The sequence below is a fragment of the Choristoneura fumiferana genome, chromosome 21 (genome assembly GCF_025370935.1).
Source record: "Choristoneura fumiferana chromosome 21, NRCan_CFum_1, whole genome shotgun sequence".
Classification (NCBI taxonomy): Eukaryota; Metazoa; Arthropoda; class Insecta; order Lepidoptera; family Tortricidae; genus Choristoneura; species Choristoneura fumiferana.
The window spans coordinates 13,469,630-13,491,989 of record NC_133492.1 but is presented as its reverse complement, the minus strand read 5'-3'; the positions used below and the strand labels follow the sequence as shown (position 1 = coordinate 13,491,989).

At 36.1% G+C, this 22,360-nt stretch overlaps 1 protein-coding gene across 2 annotated transcripts in view; it reads right to left on the bottom strand.

Annotated features, from left to right (window-relative positions):
- LOC141439861 (putative odorant receptor 92a) overlaps positions 1–9,931 on the bottom strand; it is a 22,644-nt gene extending 12,713 nt beyond the window's left edge. The window contains exons 1-7 of one of the 2 annotated variants that reach the window (XM_074104275.1): positions 9,339–9,931; positions 8,404–8,569; positions 5,603–5,699; positions 4,704–4,805; positions 4,451–4,539; positions 4,162–4,228; positions 2,290–2,480 (exon numbers count right to left, since the gene is read on the bottom strand). In XM_074104275.1, coding sequence (XP_073960376.1) covers positions 2,421–2,480; positions 4,162–4,228; positions 4,451–4,539; positions 4,704–4,805; positions 5,603–5,699; positions 8,404–8,569; positions 9,339–9,900 — 1,143 coding nt within the window. In that variant the 5' untranslated portion in view covers positions 9,901–9,931 and the 3' untranslated portion in view covers positions 2,290–2,420. Of the gene's footprint in view, positions 1–2,289; positions 2,481–4,161; positions 4,229–4,450; positions 4,540–4,703; positions 4,806–5,602; positions 5,700–8,403; positions 8,570–9,338 lie in introns of those variants that run through there. The other variant, XM_074104276.1, reaches the window with a different exon arrangement.
- Between the last annotated feature and the right edge of the window lie 12,429 nt (positions 9,932–22,360).

The following is a 22,360-nucleotide window of genomic DNA, read 5'->3' as shown; positions in this document are numbered from 1 at the left end:
TGCAGAAGCGTCGGCATCGCAGCAAAGTACTTACATAATCTGCACGGCTACTATGAAACTCGAAACTCGAAGTTCGTATCGTACCGACCCTCTCGCTCTCGTATTAAATAGTATAAGTGTTAGAGGGACCGCACGACACGAACTTCGAGTTTCGTAGTAGCCCTGCTGGCGCGCGGCAATGAATGGGTTAAAGAGCTTTACAAACTGCAATGCAGGATAATGAATAGATTTATTTTTCCCTGAATGGCAACACTGGCATAGATAATAGATTGCTCGTTTTTGGCTCGAAAATCGAACTTGTGATTTTATTTTGCTTAATATACAAAATGTACACACCCAATATCATATTTTCTCAAGTTTTTCGCAATTCCCAAGATCAAAGAATCGAATTGCTTTAGAATTCCAGAAAAATAATTCGTTGTTTGGGAGAAAAGTGTCAAAATGGTGTTGTAGAGCGCCATCCTGCTCTGTCTCGTTTTTTTCCCGTTCTGGCGGTTCACTTTTATATTATAGATATGCCAAAAGATTCAAACATAGTACTATTTTTTTCAATTTTTGAATATATTTTTAGGTGATACTTAGTAGTGATGAAAAGTTACACAAAAATACAAACTACAAACAACTACAATAATAAAAAACACTACACACTACAAACAAAAATTAATCACAAATGATGTTTTTTAGCAAAGCGTAATACAGAAAATAGTAACTAACACATAAATTAGAGCTATTCACTTGTTACTATTATAAACTTAAAGTAAAGGAGGAGGGGATGCTAGTCCTCTGTAACCTCTTTGTTATTTCCGTACAAAGCTGCAAAGCGACGAAGACCCCGTGGACTAGGACCCCGAACGGGACAAAGTCGTAGTATACCTTCGCTTTTTCAGATGCTGCACCAGCTCTGTTGCAGATTCCATGTAGATGGGAAGGGGACAGCGTGTCACTAGAGGTTGCATCTCACACAAACACTCGACCCATTCTATATGGAATCGAATTCAAACCATCCAGTGTCTTAATTATTCTCCGAGAACGTTCTAGATATATAACAAATGAAATTGCATTGATTACTAAATTCTTAAATCCCCTTGAAACATTTGGATAATTAATCAAAGTGCGATAAGATAAAGCGTACCTGCATTGTGTTCTCTGTATTTTTTAGAGTACCTACTAAAATGACAAAAAATTGCGTGACAGATAAAATATTTCGCGTATCACATCTTAGTTATATAAACTAATAAATAATAATAATAATCTACGTCTTACAGATAATCTTGCTATTGAAATTTTTACATTCAAAATCTAGATAAAGACTGAAGTTATTTTTTATTTTTATTTAGGTACCTAATAAACGGACTTCCCGTTTATTCGGGTTCGCATGTAGCCCAGTAGTAGCTTATTGGTGAAAGCCTCTCAGTTTTTGCTCTTTTAAAGGAGCAAGTGATCTTCATTCAAGTGGAAACTACAGCCCAGGCCTCTTATTTTGAAATAAAACTAGTGCCCAGCAGTGGGCCGCAACTGAACGTCTTCCAGCTGATGATAAAAATGATGACGTCACCTACACTAACTTATTTGTTTATTTTTCAATAGCTAGGAGACCTTAATATTTTGTACTGTTTATAGCCACTGCTCTTTGGACTCTAGCCTCTAATCTAATTAGGTTTCTTACATTGGATGATGACTTTATACTACAAAACATGTAACGTAGCGACTGAGACAGCTCGTAGTTGGACGCAAAAATAATGGATTGCAAGGATGAACTGATGGAAATATCTCATATTTTACAACTTGCATTTTTATTATGCTTTAAACTTCTACCACAATTAGGACTTATCACACTAACAACGAGTAATAATTACCTTGACATCTTGTGTTGATGGCTCGTGATGAACTTATATTTTTACTAGCTTTTGCCCGCGGCTCCGCCCGCGTGTTATTCGGTTATCGCGCGCTGTTCCTTCGGGAACTGTGCAGTTTTCCGTGATATAAAGTAGCCTATGTCACTCTCGGGCTCATAAACTATCTTTATGCCAAAAATCACGTCAATCCGTCGCTCCGTTACGGCGTGAAAGACGGACAAACACACAAACATACAAACACACTTTCGCATTTATAATATTAGTATGGATGATCTCTTTCTGTGATCTACATGTCAATAATCACCTAGTTATAAAAGGAAATTCCGATCGATCTCTAGGAACAAAGAGTAAGCTAAGCTTCCTATGGATTATTCTAAGTATTAATCAAACTGCGATTAGATTACTGATATCTGTAATTCGTGAATAGGTTGATAATCAAGAAACTTATACACGTAATACATACGTAAGGGTTGGTACGCTATGCAATCAAAATACTATAACTCTACAAATAAGCGATTATACAATACTATTACGTGCTCAAGTAAAGAAAGTACTAAGTATTTATTATTCCTTGTAGTAAACGGTGCGAAGAATAGTAAAATAAGACCACGAGTTACTTATTATCTGAAACAAAATACAAGATATATTACCATAGACCAAATATAATATTTTATTTATATTATATTTGGTCTATGATATTACGTACAGAAGCGTACAGACAAAATAACTGCACGACGTTAGCAAAATTTTGTTTAAATCATAATTATACGAATAGAAGATGTGTTAGAGAGGTATCACTCAAAGCGTAAAGAATTAATACAGTAAAATGTGTTACGATCGAATCAAATTAAATGAATAAAAAAAGTCCCGAGCTTTTCATCACATAATGAGCTAAAATCTCAAAAATGTATGCTTGTGATATTTTGTGGTCAAAAAATACGTTGACAAAATTAAAAAGTAAAAATTTTGAAAATAGAACGCGTTATGAATTCATTTGTTTTACGGTAACTTCTTAAAATTATTTTATTATTATTTATGTTTGTCATGTCTTCTCAACGAAAAGCAATAATTTCCTTATACAACGCCGGAAAACGACAGTGTGAGATAGTTGGTCGCTAAGTGTCAGTCGTCAATTAGTTTCCAAGACTATTATGCGGTACAATGAGCTCGGGCATGCCGCAGACCGTCCAGAAAGAGGACTGTTAGGACTCCCATGCTCCGGAACATTGTCAAGAAACGGCTTGACCGTAATCCACGAAACAAAGTGCGAAAAATGGATCGGGAGCTGGGTGTAAGTCGTTCGACGGTGCAACGTGTTGTCGCTAATGACCTCAAACTGAGAGCGTACAAACTGCGTAATGCACAGCTCCTTGAAGATAAAGATAAAAAAATTCGCCTTGACAGATGTCGTGTCAAACAGCGTGCCACTACTGAAAAATGGGAAAATATTGTTTTTTCAGATGAAAAACTTTTTTCCATTGAACAGGCCCATAATCACCAAAATGACAGAATTGATTCTTCTACTCGTCCTGGAGCGGCCGCATTTATTCCTCACCGCCAAAACCCGGAAATATACAAAACAGATATTCTTGAAGTCGTACTTCTTCCTTGGAGTCAACGACATTTTGACAACAAGCCGTGGATATTCCAACAGAACTCTGCCCCATCTCACTGAGCCCGCAGAGTGCATCAGTAGTGTAAAGACAATTTATCCGGATTCATAAGCTCAAAGGAGTGGCCACCCTACTCGCCTGATCTAAATCCAATGGATTATAGTTTGTGGTCAATTTTAGAAGCAAGGACCTGTGCAATAAACACCAAAGTGTAGAAGTCCTGAAAGCAACGCTCGCCAAAGAGTGTGCAAACAATATCTGTGGAAGAGCTGCGGTATATCGTCGATAATTTTGACAAAAGTTTGCATATGTGTATCAAAGCTAAAGGCGGATACTTTGAAGTGAATTGTTTGTTTTTTCTGTAAGATTTGTGTAAGCAATAAAAACATTTTCCAAAAATTCTTTGTCAACGTGTTTTTGGGCCACGGTGTATATTAATCAGTTAGACTTTGAACTATGCATGACACTCTATGACAAATCGTCGGATTTAGTGTCAAAGCCTCAAATATATATTGTGCTAATTACGAGCCGATAAAAAAAAGTAACTTTACGTCATAAAAATAAATTACAAAATCATATGACACAAATAATTCACATTTTTGATTTGGTACTGAGTCTGGTTTGACTATATCAGTTGGATTAAGAATACAAATCGATATGACTAATGTCGCAATTAAATATTAGGTACATACTTTACAAAATCCTTTCAAGCAAATTACAGAAAATTTATTCGCACTCAGTCGTTGTGGTTTTTGTGCCCTGGAAAAAAGGTAAGTATTTGTAACTTAGCAAAAATATTTACACCTACTGAAACAAATTCGCCTTCCTCAATTCACCTTCGACAATTAGCCTTCGAAAATTCGCCTATATCATTTATTGTCTTATTTAAAAAACTTACTCATATTATGAATGCGAAAATGTGCATTCATCGCAAGAAAAAAAAAGTGAAAATTATCTTATATTTTCAAATTTAAACTTTACCTTATCATCAACAACAGAATAGTATTTTTGGATCTTGAATTCATTTCGTACCATTTGCACAGATATGCTGAGTCGCTGATTTTCGTACTCTAAAAATAACAATAAACAATAAATAAAAATCAACGCAATATCGAAAAATGCAATTTCAAAATTAACTACTTGACTTAAATATTTGGTAGCAATTTCATAGGTAAATACCTAGCTACCTGTAGCTACCTAATAGTTGTAGTAACATACATAAGTAAGTAGGTACCTCGGTGATTAATTTTTCCCCAAAAACACTTATCATAAAAATCTGGAGCAGAACCGATGAGAGAAATAAAAGACAACCGGGAATATCGCCCCAATCACCAATCTGAAAATTTAACCAATTTAAAGTCAAGGCTCAAGATTTGCCAACGGACTCCATTGTGCGTCGTATTTTGGGTGTTCTTAGAAGCGATCGCGTTGAAAACATGAAATAGCGTTTAAAAACCTGCGATGCAGATATGGGTGCGAAGGCTGCTAAACTTAAAAGAGACTGTGGGCCACTTATGTCTACCGAATGGCGACCCATTGTGTTCCAGGGGGTAGTCATTTTAGCTGAGACCAAAAGAGGTGATGGCAAGATGACTTGGACACATAACAATTAAGTGGCAGAAGCATGCTCTTGACAGAAACGAGTGGCTGAAAGAAGGTAAGACACACAATGCGGAAGTTGACACATTCAGTGCCAAGAATCTGACTGTCGGCTTCTCTATTCGTAGGCAGTTTTCGCTACAAATAGAAAAACGCAGCTACTGGTTAAAAGCGTAGTGCTTAGCGATATGTGGTCGTGAATGTGTTAGGATATAAAAAAAACGTATCCACTACGGTTTCCTTTTAATTAAATTATACAAAAGTACTCAAGCCAAATAAAGAGTAAAGACAATACTGCATATAAATGAAGTGGGTCAAGAAACTACGCCTAGCCAATTTAGGTTGCACTTGTGTGCGTGCAATTTGTATACGGTGAGACATAGTTTAACCACACTTTGTCTTTTGTTGAACTTTATCTTTACGTTTTATTTTGCTTGAGCCTCTAAACTCAATTGTTCGAAATCAATGTAGGTATTGATTATAATACGACATAGAACAACAACAAACACAACTGGAGAATGTCATTTTTTATACCATCAAAGTCAAACCAAGAACGCATATTTCCACTGCGCCCACCATTACGTTAAAAAAATTAGGTAATGTGAAAATAAGTTCCAAATCTTCCGCCAACCTGCAAAAAATTGGTTTAAATAGGTTTTTGTTTACTATTTGTATCCCACTAATATTGAAATGCGAAAGTTTCTAAGTCTGTTTGTTTGTTATCTCAACACGTCTAAACAGCTGTACTGATTTAGATGAAATTCGTATATAGATAGTTTGAGTCCCGGGGAGGGAAAAGGATATTGTTTATCCCGGAAAAATACATAGTTACATAATTCCCGCGGAATAGCGATAAACGAATTATACGCAGACGGAGTCGCGGGCAATAGCTAGTTGCTATAATACTTTTGATCTTTACAACCAAATATAATTTTTACTTAACAATTTACAATTTCATAAATATTTGGCACTAGCTAGCATAAAAATTTTCTAAATCTTCTTTTATAAGAACCTTTTCCTGACAATAACAAACACAATAAAAAAATAAGCCAAGAGCGTGTCGGACACGCCCGAAATAGGGTTCCGTAACCATTACGAAAAAAGTAAGTAATATTTTTCTAAGGATTTCGTATTTTGTACGGAACATTCCAAGTTTAGGTATATTTTATACCTTAGGCTGATATTTACTCTTAATCTACTAATAATTCTCAAGCAAACTTAGACGTTATAGTTTTCCTTGTAAGTTTGATATAAGTACTTACTACCATCCTGATTTTTTTTAATTTTTCCACCCACCGGTTTAGATTTTAGAGGGGGGGACGCTCGATTTTAATGAAAATTTGCACTTTAAAGTTGAATATTTCGCAAACAAATCACTAAATCGAAAAATCGTCTTTGCAAACTCCTACCCTTTTTAAAATACCTATCCTAAGATACCCCTCACTATAGGGTTGGATAAGAAAAAAAAATCTCCCCCACTTTACGTCTATGGCAAGTACCCTAAAAAATTTTTTTTATTTTTTATTACGCCATTTTGTCGGCATAGTTTACATATATATCCGTGCAAAATTACAGCTTTCTAGCATTGATAGTCCCTGAGCAAAGCCGCGGACGGACAGACAGACAAACAGACAGACATGGCGAAACTATAAGGGTTCCGTATTTGCCATTTTGGCTCCGGAACCCTTAAAAAGAATTAGCGAAATCGGTCCAGCCGTTCACGCGTGATGCCGTGACCAAGGGAAATAGGGATTCATTTTTATATAATTAATTAAAAAAATATAATCAAAGATTAGTCTTAAATTAGTATATCAGTTTGGGAGGAGTTTAAGAGGGTTGCCTTTTAAGTTGTGTCGTTTAGAAAAACTAAGGACAATTTAAGAGTTAAATGGTATTTATTGTTTTTCAAAGTAATCACCGTGATATGTAATATTTTCATTCGATCGAACCAGTTTTCGAAACATTTATTCCAGTCCGAAGTCGGGGTCTCCAATATGGCCGTTTTGTATGCCTCAACCGCTTCTTCAGGCGTCCGGTACTCTGTTTTACGGTCTTCGAGCACGATGGTGGCAACGTGGCCATTTTTCGCTACAAAAGTGGCGACATTTTTTTCGAAGTGCTCCGTGAGCGTATTACTTTGGTCGGTTTTGGCTCATCTTGGAACACCCAAACAGTCGACTGCTGTTTAGAATCCGGATCGTAGGCACATATATATCCAAGATTCGTCACCACTGATAATGTCATAAATGTGTTTAGAGTCTCCTCGGTTGAATTGCCACAGAGTTTTGCGACATCATCTAACGCGAGCCATTTTTTGGTCTTCACTAAGTAAATGTGGTATTCAGCGTGAGATCGTCTTTTACGCCTAAATGATCATGCAAAATATTTTGAACACTGGTCCCTAAATTCTTAATGAAGCTTCTATCTCACGCTATCATGCATGGCGATCTTCGACGATCAGTTGTCGTACAGCATCAATGTTTTCCTGGGTTACGGCTGTTTTTGATCGGCCTTCACGGTGTCTATCACTAAGACTAGAGAAACGTACGTAGAAGTTTTAAATACCAGCGTTCGACATTCCGGATGCATGGTGCTTTATTATTAAAAACCGTAGTCAGCTGTTCAAAGCACTGAAGACGCGTTAAACCCCTTTTGAAGTTGGAAAAAATGATCGCACGAAAATTTTCCTTCCAAATTTCCATTTTTTTACAAATTACTTGTCAACTTTGAACCGACGGTGTACTGAAACGGTTCGGCCGATCTCGAGTCGTTCTTTTGTTTTCGAATTCTAAATTCAAATATTTTAAGATGATACTGGTTTTTTTTTTAATAATCACGGAAGTTTTGCAAACGACAGAACTTAAAAGGCAGCGCTCGTAAGTTAGGAAATCCGATCTAATTTAAATATTAATGTACCTAATATTTCGAATATTTTTGAAAAGAAATTGATAACTGTCTTCTTCGACGTCCACTAAACCGTTTATTTTGTTGTACATAACTTGTTTATGATTTGTTTCTAATCCTACCAACAAAATAAATGCACAGTTTCTAAGTGTGTGTGTGTATGTCTGGTAGTTTTAATGACACAAAATAAGGCAGTAGTGTTTTTTTTTTTTTTTTTTTTAATTTATTTAATCAAACGGCACATGCTAATAAACTATTTTTTTTTTATGCAACGTTAATGCCACGATATATGTAATTTTTGGGGAAATCTCACAGGAATTTTGCAAAATCTCTAATGATTAACGCGAGCAATATTTGTATTGAATAAGTAAAGGGGGTGAAACCGCATGAAAGTCACAACTAACCAAAACTCAATATTGTAATTATCTTACTTTAGAACATGTCGGTGCCTTTTAACTATTTCGTTCAATGCATTGTCATTAATATTGCTTAACTCCTGTGTATCTTTGCTGAGTACCGCAAACAAGCTGCATAAGTACGACGTCAAAATGAAGTACAGTCCGTCGACAGTAGTGAAGAATAAGACGCAAATAAAACCTAGAAAAAAAATAGGTGGCCAGGATTAAAAATGCGTATTAAATTAGATTATTTGGCCCTAAAGAACAAAAATTGATCGGAATAGAAATTTTGTCGTATGCATTTCCTTCTACAAGCGATGTTGCCAGTTTTAGGCTTCTCTCGCTGTCAGTGGGCGCTCGTTTTTTCGCTTTCACATTAGTTTTAGTAGATTACAGTACTTACTAATGAAATTTAAGTCTTTTTGAACCACCGTCTATGCAATAATTAATTTTTTGAGCAGTTTGTTATGGACTGAGCGAGGAAAATCAACATATTATCGCTTTTTGTGGTTCATGTGGCCATGTTTTTAAGCTGGCGAGACATTTCTATTCCTCTTTTTATTTGTTCTATGCTTGACACCATAAACAAAGAAAAAAATAACAAAAAGATCGTAGGGCTATTGATACTTGTACTATGGAAAATGTACAATGTATAAATATATTTCCAAATAAATACATAAGTATGTACATACTTAAACAATAAGGTACATAAAAACATTCATAATTCGGTATGACATGAGCATTATATTCATCATGCATGAATCTGTCTCCATCACCGCGATACCAACCTGAAACCACTTAACTTTTGTCACTATACCATATAAAAATATTTGTACTATACCGTATATTTGCTAGTCAATTTTACAGAACGTCTTTTAAATAACATTAAAAAGACTGAATAGCGAATTCAGCTCTTGAATTCCATTTTTTTCTATATTTCCATTTTAAGCTGTATCGTACCTACTTACCACAGAATATAGAATGTAAGTAAACGATAAACCAATTCAACCATGTTTCCGTAGAAAAGGGTACCACGACCGCATACGGCAAGAAGAATATTTCTTCTCTAGTCATGATATAGTGGTACAAAATGTAAAAAGGAGTCGAGAAGTTATAAACCGAAATCAGGAGCAGATTTAAGATGAAATAATATTTAATGAGTTTGCGTAACATCATAATATCGCGTTTAATACCATTGTTTTTCTTAGGATCAATAAGTATTTTAGTGCTAAGGCTGTTAAGTTCGTCAGCCAAATCGAAGACTGTGCTTCTATGCAAAGCAACTGGAATTATTTTCAAAACCGAAAGCAAACCGACGCAAATGCAAGGCGCCAAAATGGTCAATTCGAGAAAGTTTTCTGGTGCCATTTTTTTCACAAAAAACGATACTTCTTCGACTAACATTAACACAACCGAAGAAACTAAGAAAAAAAATTTGAGAGTCAGCATTGATTTGTTTGACGGAATACCCATCAGGGAGAAATTAAATTTGATTATTTTGAACACGTTTTTAAAGGTTGGGGTATCCATGTTGTAGGAACACACAGCGAAGCACTGCAGTGAAAAGACAGTGACTCTTTTGAACATTTTCTTAGGTTTCTAAATTTTTATGTTTAAATTACGGGTATTCAGGGTTATCACGATGAAGAAATTTTTATTTTTTATTTTTTATATAATTTTCAAAGATTATGTTGTATATAATCAAAGGATTATATATTGTATGTTAAAATAAAATGGACTAATAATGGGCGATGATACCATAGTAAAATTACTTAAGTTCTCGTGAGACATAAAATAAACTAATAATAATACCTAGCCGTTTTTGGCTACTGACCTTGAGTCTGCGTATTGCATAAGGGCTGAGATGTTTTGTTTAGCCCAACACATGGCTGACGTAGCCAATCTAATAATTAACATGGATTAATTCACGCTTTTTAAGTCAGAAAACGGTCCGACTAGGTTTGATCTTTTCGGAACATCATCATCAAAGTAGTACGTTCAGGAAGATGGTGCACCACACACTGCCTCACGCGATGCGGCGCGCAGCTCATGCGTAGAGGAACCGGGAAAATCGGGTACTGTTTCTGTGCCTCCGAAGTATCCGCATGCGGTATGGAATCGCTGCTACTGAATGATGGGTAGCTGACTGTGTCCTCAAAATTTACCTAGCGTTCTCATGGATGTTCTAACGATTTACATGGAAACAACTGGCTTCCATGCTAGTGGCAAAACTTAAACCAAAACGAGTTCAACTCTATTTTATTACGAGTACAATAGATATTTTTATGCATTTAACGTTTAAATATCTAAAATTAATACTAGTATGTAATAAAAAAAATACTTTAGCTTTGAAATATTTTCATTGGAATGAAATAAAATACTAAATGTGAACACATTTTTGGCAGATTTGAACACAGATTTGAAAATTAAATGTAATCCCTGTGTCAACCCTAGCTCCAACAAGTCATGGATTTTAAAACGCGGTGACCACTTAAATAAATTACATTAAAGCGTCTACTACACTGTCGGTAACGCCTCTTCTAAACAAAGTACAGGGTGTTAGGAACTTGCTGACATTTCGACTCATCGACGATTCACTTTATAATGTCAAGTATCGTCAATAATAGCTGTATTAGCGGCTAGTGTAAAAATAAAGCAGTTAAAGAAATATATAATTATTTCGGTTATTTTTTAACCGCAAGATGTTTATTGTCAAATCTGCTAAAACTATCAACAGCTATTTATGCTATTCTACGTGTAGGTAAAGAACCTTATGTTTTTCCAAAATTTGTTCTATCGCTTTGTACTCATGATCAATATACTCGTACACCCAAGCCAAATTTGTATTTTATTTTGTACTTGTATGATTTGATTTAAGACACGGATAAAATGGTGAAATTAAAAGGGATATTTTTTTACTAGGTAGGTAGGTTCCAAAACCAAGCGCGATGCTATGCGAGCAAAAATAATCATTTAAACACCCCTCATTTCCGGACTTTGTACTTTCTGTGATGACAATGATTGAATGCTCAAATCAATAAACTGTAGTATTATAATATCAAGTGGGATTATATTAAATATTTATAAAAAAATTTAAGTAACAATGATAGTGATATCATTGGATTTATAACAGATCAAAGTTCAAACAAAAATAAAATGCAACTAAACAATTTTTAATAACACACAACAGCATTATTAAATAGTTCCATTTTTCGAACAATCAACGACAGTTAAAATGGTTAACTTCTTCATTAGATTGTTATTATTGAGGCATCCTTCTAAATCTGCCACGTTGCTCTTGCACACTTTATACAAAAAGTTATCAAACACAGAAATTCAGCCAACGTATATATGTACTCATAATCTTGAGTGATGGTTATGTGTCTTTATACTGCATTGCAGGAAAGATTGCGGGTCTGGCTCAGGTGGCCCAGCCTCTTAGAACCCTCTTTGAGTAATGGCCACCGTTACTGCGAACAGAGGCCGCAGCTATTAGATCATGGCGCTTTTTGTACGAGTCAGTTTAAGGCACTGGCCACTTATGACAGGAGATACTCGTAGCAAACGGGTGTAAATATAAATATCATCTCTGGCTTTTGCACGTCTTGGGTAGTTTCCTGGGTAAAAAAATATTATTCTATTTAGTCTGTCAGTTAAATTACCAAAAAATCTGGACACGTATTTTTCTTTTGGCAATCAAACACAAAATTACAAAGTTGAAACGCGTTAAAGTTCGGGAGTTGGGGACCGTGGCGTCACGCCGTGCTCAAAAGTGTCACACGGCCGGCCGACGTCACAATTAAGGAACTTTTACACTGCCCATATCTTCATCATTTTCAGCGACAAAAGGAAAATTACATGTCCTAAATTTTCCAATGATCAAACTGACGGACTGACGAGAATTTTGGGGGCACTAGCCTAGATATCACTAAGCACAAGAGTGTACAGTATGAAAGGGTTTAACTACAATAAAAATATTCTTTATTAAACTAATGTCCTTTTTAGAGATGGACCGAATGTGGTTTGAACCGAATACGAACTTCGGCCCAACATTCGGAAAAAAAAACCGAAACCGGCTTGTTAAGAACACTCTTTAATAATTTAAAAATACAAATATGTTTCTCAATTTTCGTGAAAATTGAAAATCTAAAAAAAAAGTTTTTTTTTTTAGTTAAATTTACGAATTGTAATCAAGCTGTTTGTTTATTAATAGAATAGGTACTAAGTTTATTTCATTTTCGCAATCTCTTCCGGATATCATTTTTTATTTAATAACTAAATATGATCGTGTTATTTTACTTAGTTCCCACTCGTGTCGATGTGAATTGAGAACTCCACACACGCCGTTGAATTTTAGGTTTGATTCGTGATAGCTTTCTCCAAAAAGATCATAGTAAACTTCAAAGGTAATTTTCACAAAAATTGCGAAAAATTCAGAGATGAGCCTTGCTGGAACTCAGGATCCTTTGCTTAAGAGGCAGATAATTCTGTTACATAGTATAATAAAATATTCTACGAGTACATAACATTTGTCGGTCGCGTTTGACAACAGCTACGCCTACGTTTTCGAGCGTCAACTTCTCAAGAGAGTAGAAGAGTTATGTGTTGTCAACGATATAATTACTCTATTAAATATGGAGTAATGACGCAATTAGGTCAAACCACTAATACTACCACGACTATTTACTTAAATGTGATAAGTAATCATCGCATTGCTAAAAGAAAATGTTGAATTTCGTACGCATTTCGCATTTGTGTGACAGATTTGTGTTGATATTCGTCGGGATCATAATTCATACATACTTAACAAACTTTGATGTGAGTACTTATAGACGTGTGATTTACGTGTATACCTCGCTCCCCACGAAAAAAGCTAGAAAAGAATGTATTGCAAAGATAAGTTAAGGACAGCTCCCGTTATAAGTGCTCTGTGATCTAGGTATCGCGTAGTGTACCTACTCGTAGCTGCTGAAATTTACACCCTTAATCATAAGAAATCCAGGCTTGTAATAGCAAAATAGTCTATTTAAAACCACCAATCAATTGGCATACTCTTTATGAACTATCAAAGTACCATACCCCACAAATCTACCCCACAGATTTTTTATGGCAATACATAGCGTACTGTACTAATTACTCATTTTAAAGTATGTTTTTACTACACGCTGTGTAAGAAGTTATTTGAGTTATAAAGTATTTTAACACACTAATATTACTTTTTTTTCGTCAATTGCAGAAGGTTCGTTATTTCAAAACTTATCGAGGTTATGAATTATTATGTTGTAGTAAAAGTTTTGACTAATCTTACCTTTTCAATTTTACTGCGGAGGAAGTTGTTTGCTGAGTTATTTAGAATTAATAATAGACGTGCACAATTACTTTTAATTTGTTATTTTTCGTTGAAATTGCCTTTAGATTTTAAAGTTACGTAGTTTATTTCAGACAAGTTTTTTAACTTAGGCACGTAATTTTTACAGCCGTATTTATTATATCAGAACTACGTACTAGTACAGGTAGGTAGTACGAAGTACTTTACTTAGAAGAGTGGCTCCGCTAGCTCGTTTTTTGAAAATAACGCGGCTGGTTAAAATATAAATGCAAGATAACAGCAAGAATAAAAGCATTCAATCTTCATTTTCCCTTATTTATGTCGGCGGCCGATCGTAAAATCCGCCAGATCATGAAATTCCTATGAAGGCATATTATGAAATGGCGCCATTTCATGATATACCTAAATGTTGGCCAGGCATATCACGATGTGCCTGAGAAACAATACGGCAGATCGATTAGAGCAACGCATTCGTCGATATTCCTAGCTCTATACCGGGCAAATCGTGATATGCCGAAAAAAAGAAAAAATTAGGTACGACGAGCGAAACGGCCGGCTGTGCTAGAACCGATATGGCGGCGTTTCATGATATGCCTAGGAATTTCAGGATCTGCCTAAACGTCAGTAGGCAAATCGTTAAACGGTGAGTTTTGAACCATATGGCGGATGTCACTTAGCCAATTCAAGAAATGGCGCCATTTGACGATATGCCTTGACTATCGTGATTTGGCGGATTTTACGATGGGCCGCCGACATTGATATTCCTCTTCTTGATACAGGTTCATGGTTTAATCTACAGTGCTTTATTCTAACGTTTAAACGTTTTTACCCAAACAAACATTTAAAAATTTTGTACGAATGTAAAACGTAGAGTAAAAATCCCCACCGTAAATCATAAAACCAGCCACGCGTGAGTCTTAGTCCCGCACGAAGAGTGCCTTACTATCGTACCGAAAAATAACACGTTCCTATGCAGATTCCCTTAAAACTAGAAACTATACTCAGCGGCACAAAATTTGGCCCGGCTTAAGAACAAAATAAAATTAGCTATTCAGTACTGCATACATTTGGTGGGCAGATTTTTTGCAACTCAGTATAATAATATTATGATGGGCAAAATGGCAGTGCGGATTGCATCAACGATGTTTTCCTTCACCGCAAAGCTCGTGGATGTAATTCCGCACATGAATTTCGAAAAACTCAGATGTGCGAGCCGGGGTTCAAAATGTAATGCCGGCTTCAAAACAGTAGAACAGCTATTTAAGCTGATTATGGACAGGACGAGAATAAGGGAGCTGACTGCCAACCTTCAATGATGAAGTGGCACTATAACTTGAATTATGTCCTTGTTGTTGCGGCTATGGTGTGGTATGGGTCTGTAAATCTGATAATCAGTATTAATTAAACATCTTACATAACCAGCACTGGTAAAGGCCAAATTATTTCCTAACTTAATTAGGTCCTGACGCTTCTTCACGCTTGTTCTAGCTCTGTAATAGATGAAAGCGTGTGTGGCTCCTAGCGCTGACCTGCGTCTTGCTTGCGTGAATACGGGCTTACAAGCAGATGAGCGTCGGTACGTGAACGTGACGAATGTTTGAGGTTTCATGTGATGATGGATGAAAGGCCTCTGTTCATTAATGATTTATTAATTACTACTGCTTGTTACTGCTTGTTGCTGTTTGCTATTTTTTATGTACTTTGGTTTTACCATCACACTGTGTAATTTCAGTAAATAAATAATACTGTAAGATTTTGAAATTCAAGGTATCTAGGGTGGATTCATATTTGTCTGTTGTAAGTTTTCACATACAACTTCAAATCTGTACAGAACTCACTGTACACGAGTACAACTCGCAATTAAATAGCCGGTTTTTTAGGGTTCCGTGGTCAACTAGGAACCCTTATACTTTCGCCATGTCTGTCTGTCTGTCTGTCTGTCTGTCCGCGGCTAAGCTCAGAGACCGTCACATATCAGTCACGCCGACAAAGGGGTAATATATAGTGGGGGTGATTTTTTTTTCTGGACTAACGGGGTCGCCAGGACGATTTTTCAGTGAGATCACTGAATCGAAAAATCGAAATATTCAAAATAATTGCCAAATATTCAACATGAAAGTGCAAATTTTCATTAAAATCGAGCCCCCCCCCCTATAAAATCTAAACTATTAGGTAGAAAAATTTGAAAAAAAACATAATGGTAGTAAGTATATCACATTTACAAGGAAAAATATAGCCGCTAAAATTGCTTGAGAATTAGTAGTAGTGTCAGAGTAAATAAAATATACTTAAACTTGGAAGATTCCGTACACAATACGAAATCCTTAGAAAAATATTACTTGATTTTTTCGTAATGGCTACGGAACCCTATCTTGGGCGTGTCCGACATGCTCTTGGCCGGTTTTTGTCATAGTAAGATTAGATACTTGGTTATATACATAGTTGCGCTACTACTTGATACAAGAGGAGCTCCACTTAAGTTTTTCAAAAAGGTAGGTAGGTAACTATAGCCAAACATACGACTACCATATATTTAAACTGAAATGATTAACATCCCCAGATTTCTTACAACTTCAAAGCGCTAAGTTTAAAAAAATCATCTTCCAGGGCATCCGCCATCTTTACTAATACTCGAATAACCATAAATCGTTCCGGTAAAGCAGAAAACTGCAGCACACGGCTGAAGTGGGATAATGGTGCGGATATAATCGTCTGCGCAAACATACGGATGCAAATAGCCCGTTAGTTATACCAGTAAAACAGGAATAAAACAGCCCGTCTGATGGTGAATTACCTATTTTATTATGCATCGTTGCATAGAAAGCGATTTGCAAGGATCGTAGCGATTCTGCTGGTAGTTATTGTAATAACAAAATTCTTTATCGGCATTTGCACTTCTGTTTTAGGTTACTTCGTTCGAAGAAAGGGTATTTTGAAATTCAACCCTCAAATGAATAAAGTAGGCTTTGATGGAAAATCGTCACTGCTGAACTTATAGATGTCAAAAAAGTTTATATTTTTTTATATTTCAAAACTAGTTGTTTTGATGATAAGGTTTAATTTTTGTATATATTACGGAGATTTTACATCAGCAAATTCATAAGCTAAATCTAGGTCTACTGATTTCAACCAATATCTATGAATGTGATCTGATTTAGTTAGAATTGATAATAATTGTCTAATATATGCAAAAAAAAGTTGAATTTGAACTCTTCATTAGGTAAGATAGTGGTCAATTACGGATTTGATTTATGTAAAAAAATAGGTACCTACTGTAAAAGCGTCTATCGCTGAAAGTAATGTTTTAGTCATCTACCGCGGACGCATCAGTAAAGGATCTGAGGCTGAAATGATACCAAACTATATCACGGCACGCAAATTATGCAAGGTACTAAGCTTACCACTCTATATATAGCTATTGTTATTAATTTATGACGTTCCGTCTCATCGCTGGCGAAGACGGCTTATACGCGATAATCTCGACGGCAGCAATATCAGGCGGTGGCTGGGTTGTAGGTATTATGTAAATTTGGTCCGATAAGGCTAACGGTTGTCGGAGAGCCCGTTCACTCTGGCTGTACGAGTACGGGTTATTCGTAAGTTTTCGTTTGTTGCAGCTGGATAGCGGCCCAATGCGATGTGAAATAAGGAGCAAGGGACGGGCAAACTTCCGTCATTTAGGTATACCAGAAGTTTTAAAATGAATCCGAAATATATTAGTAGATGTCCTAATTTGACTCCCTCTCGAATAACTAAGATAATTCTTTATTGGAGAAAGTTGCCAGTTCTTCGGCCCTCTGTGATATCTACAAGGCTCTTTGAATATCTCCTTATGAAGTTGAAAAGCGCTAAGACATTATGGTTGTGTATTTCTGTTGCCGCTATAGCAACGAATACTAAAAACAGAATAAAATAAATATTCAAAGAGGGCTCTCATACAACAAACGTGATTATTTTGCCGTTTTTTGCTCGATATTAATAACGGCAAAAGGTAGACGCTTGAAAAATTCATAGAATATTAAGTCGTATATTCACTTTTAAGATAAATAATTAAATTAAAATAGAATAAATATTAGAGGGGGGCTCCCATACAAAAAATGAGTTTTTTTAGTTAATGTCTAATGTTGTAATAAAAAATGCTGCGGAACCCTTCGTACGCGAGTCCGAATTGCACTCGGCCGGTTTTTTTTTCTGTCTAGCATTTTATTTATTCATTAGATACATGAAGTTCAGGTTTTATTTGAATAAACTATAAGCTAGGTGACATCTACAGTGTTATCGGCAGCCAAGCTTTTTAATGGAGGGTAAAGTAACGTGTCGCTTAGAGTAACGTGTCGTGACTCTAAGCCCAGCGGGCTAAAACTGGTATTTAGAGATTTTATCCCTATCCCGTGGGAATATCGGAAAAAAAGTATCCTTTGTTTTAATCCAGGTTATAAACTAACTTTTTGCCAAATTTCATCCAAATCCGTCCAGCCGTTTCAGCGTGAAGAAGTAACAAACATACTCACTCACTCACAAACTTTCACATTTATAATATTAGTAGAAAGGATTAGAAAATATAAATGTTGTTCAGTCAAGGGCATAAATATATGTACGTACGTTACCAAGACGTCAAAAATATCTATATGTCGGCGGCCGATCGTTCAAAACTCACCGATTAACGATTTTCCTAGTAACGTTTAAGCAGATCATGAAATACCTAGGCATATCATGAAACGCCGCCATATCGGTTCTGGCACTTTGCCGGCCGCTGCCGCGGCTCACTCGCTTCGCTCGCTCGGCTCGTGCGTTGTGGTCACAATTCATACTAACCACTTCTCGCTTCGCTCGTCGTATTTTTTTTTGGCATATCACGATGTGCCCGGTATAGAGCTAGGAACATCGACGAATGCGTTGCTCTAATCGATCTGCCGTATTGTTTCTCAGGCACATCGTGATATGCCTGGCCAACTTTTGGGCATATCATGAAATGGCGCCATTTCACGATATGCCTAGGAATTTCGTGATCTGGCGGATTTTACGATCGGCCGCCGACGTACATAAGTTAACTTTCGTAGTGCGTCCACTTCCCTCAAAGACTACAACATCCCAAGGAAAAAAAAACTTAACGACGCTTTTTTTTTCCTAATAACACTTTGTTATTTAGCATAAAAAATTTAACAAAAGTGAGCTAATTTGATGTTTACCTATATTTTGTATCACGTCAATGTCACTCGTCAAGTTTGTGAATTTTATAATTTGCCCTAAAGGGCCAAGGGGTTGTTAAAACAACGGCTGTAATCATTATCCCATCAAAAATATTAACTTAACCATGTAAAAAACGGCAAGTCTTGCAACACAGTTCTAATATTGCTAAAAAGTTTTGAGATGCAATATTATACCTAGTCGTTATTTTAGTCAGTACCGGGGGGTGTCCGTAGTTACTCGATTTCCACCAACTTTATTATTTTAAAACCGTGGAAAAATTCATTTTATAAACAGTTCTCAAATAAAGAGTAAGCCATTTTTTTTTAATACCAGTGAGCCATCTCTCAAAGTTAACGGAAATCAAGAAAAACGTTATATAGCAAGTCTTTTTCTATAAAATTTGTTGGAATCTGATCTCGTTTTAAATATTATATCTTATTGCGGTCTCGAGATTTAGAGGTGAACCCAGACCACTATGACCAACACCGAGTGATACATATCACCAGACAAGGGCAGGTGTTGTACATAGTCCACATAATGCCTCCAGATGTTTCAGATAAAATCATAGTTTTACAAGATATATTAAAAAGCCGTGGTAGCCTACAATTCGTTTATTTAAGCATTATAAAGAAGATAAGCGAGCGAAGATTGAAAAAAAAAAGCAATATCAAACAATTAGGTTTCATATGTTATACTTTTTTTTAAGAGCGGAAGGTTTGTAATTTATGTGCGAAATTAATCAATTAGTAAAAGAAAAAAGCATGAATATACTTGCAAAGTTATTCAAGGGTGTCTGTGAGGTTCTTGATCCGCATTGGGCTCACGTGGGAACTACAGCTCAAATCCTTTTACCTTAACTTTTACCGTTTTTCTTTGTTCAACCAGGGAATCCGCAGTGCAATGTATGCGTGTATGTAATAAAATACGTTGAAATTCCCGGTACAATCTGCAATAAGTATTTGAAAACTAGTTTATAGGTATCTATTATCTGAATCATAAATCAAGCAAAGATTGTTATGTGATAATAGAAATGGATCCTTAATTTTTGTTTCACGCCAAAACTGTTGACGCATTTTGTAGATTCTAATAATGTAATTATTTGGTAGCTAGATTGAAATTCAGGGATTTTATTACCCATGGGGATTTCTAAAACTTACATCGTGGCTTTCATATTCGTCGCCAAATTTTATCTCTCGTAGCTAAACTTAGCGTAAGATAATAAGTTATTTTATGGTAAAATCGAAATTAAAAGTAGGTAGGTAGCCTATGTGTTTCTTTAAATCCTCACAAACTTTCGCACTTGTTGTATCAAAAGGACAGGATACTGGCGTTTATATAACAAACGTAAAGTAATGTAATCAAAGCACTTATGAACATTTGAAATCAGTAATATCTTTCTTTGGCAAGAGCTGGATGAGAGTAGCCGAGGATCGTGCTCAGTGGCGTGCCATGGAAGAGGCCTATGTCCAGCAGTGGACGAACATAGGCTGATGATGATGATGATGATGATGATGAATATCTTTTATAATGTTAGTCGACGGCATATACCCAGGGGACAGCCAGCGTTTCTGCGTTGAATGACCAGGCTCATACGTTGGCGCAAAATTATCTGCCTGCCTTCTCTAGTCACCAGTCATTTTTACCAGGCGCGAAAAATTTATTTTACGAATCCCTTCGTTAAATATTTCACTTGGACCCTATGGGAGCTTTTACCTCAAACGGTGCAAATACTAAACTCTGCAATAAAACCACTGCACATGGCTCAGTATTCATTTTGCGGACTTATTTCGTCATTAACGTTACGGTAAGTATTATTGAAAAAGTTGATGCTCGAGAGGCGACTAAGTATATAGGTTTAGGTAGGTTAGGTATACCGTTTAAGCAGATCATGACTTCACTTTCACTATTGTACCGTATTTGTCAAACTTCAAACCTAAAATTACTAAAAGTGGCTCCGAAGAGGTAACGTTTCGTGTGCTCTGCCTACCCCATTTGGGAATATAGGCGTGATGTTTGTGTGTGATGATTAAATTCTTATGAAAAGTAGAAACAATAGCGATGCTAAATCTAGCGTGATCAAACTTCTTGCGATTTGTCCTTCCGTGTTGCTAATGGACGTGAATGTAATGAAATGGCAATTCTTTCATTTCTTCTCACACTGTGATCTAATAATACGAATGCACTGTCCGCCGTTAGTACTAAAACATTATGTCACAAAGATATCGACGGCTCAGGTGCGTTATTGGTTATGGGAATAACGTAAGTTATTGGGGATATAAAATGGAATTCGGTCCGCACTCGGCCGGTGACAGGAGCGTAGATTTTGGTTCCGTGTGATAGTTGGAAGGGAAATCAATGTGGCACCTTTTACGCCCAAGCTACAGGAAACATAGTATGGGCTAGAGTACCTACGTTATACAGTACAAAATAATGTATTGAATAATCATTTCCCATCGCATTTCTCGGAAAGGTACCGGGTACTTCAGCACCAACACGTCAACTTCAGCAGTTTTATTTGAAATTCCGGAGTTTCGCAAATCATGGCAATATCAAAATATACATCGTGGTAAATGCAAATTTTTAGGTTTTAATTCCAAAGGTTTGGGCTGGGCATTGATGAGTCTGTCAATAAGTCAGGACGTTCGTTTTTGGACATTTTCATTTTAAGTGTACCCTTTACTTTTGTTACGATTGACGCTTCTCTTTTACGATTCACGCGTTGGCGGGCAAATTCATCATTGGCAGGCCACATAATATATAGTTTATTATCACAGACTATACCCAGTATAAAACACCTTTCGTACCTCACCTTTTTATTAATATGAACAAAACAATATCGAAATCTAAATACCTATTCAATCTCATTACCATAATAACAAGTTAGGGAACGAACATTATCAAAGTTAATTCAAGAGAATTTATTCGGTGTGCAAGTTAGTTCAGCGACGCCGGCGCCGCGCCAACTTAGGAAGTCCCATCATAACTTGTAATGGGAAATACTCTTTCACCAAATATTAGCCATACATTAGTATTTAGCTGTATTTTCTTTGACGTCAAGCAAGTTTAGAGTCGTAGCTTTGGATTTGCTATCTGCGTTGTAAAAGTTTTGGTCTCAACTAGTTCGTTATTTATGATTTTGTAAAAATATCAACTCGTTTGCGTCACCGTGCATGCTAAACAGAATTTTAGGAAGTAACAATTAAAATAACATGGCAACGATTAAAACGTCGAATTCGGACAAAACAAACAGATACGGCATCACATTTATCCGTCAGATAAATTTAATCAATGGATGGTAAAACAAGGGGTTAGTTTCTATAAAAAAGGCATACCTACCTTATTTTAGGTTTAACACACTTTACCCTATCAAAATAGGCCACAAACAATCATAATGCCAATATTAAAAGAAGAAAATAATCTATCTATATATATAAAAGGCAAAACTGACCCACTGGGTTATATATCAACGCA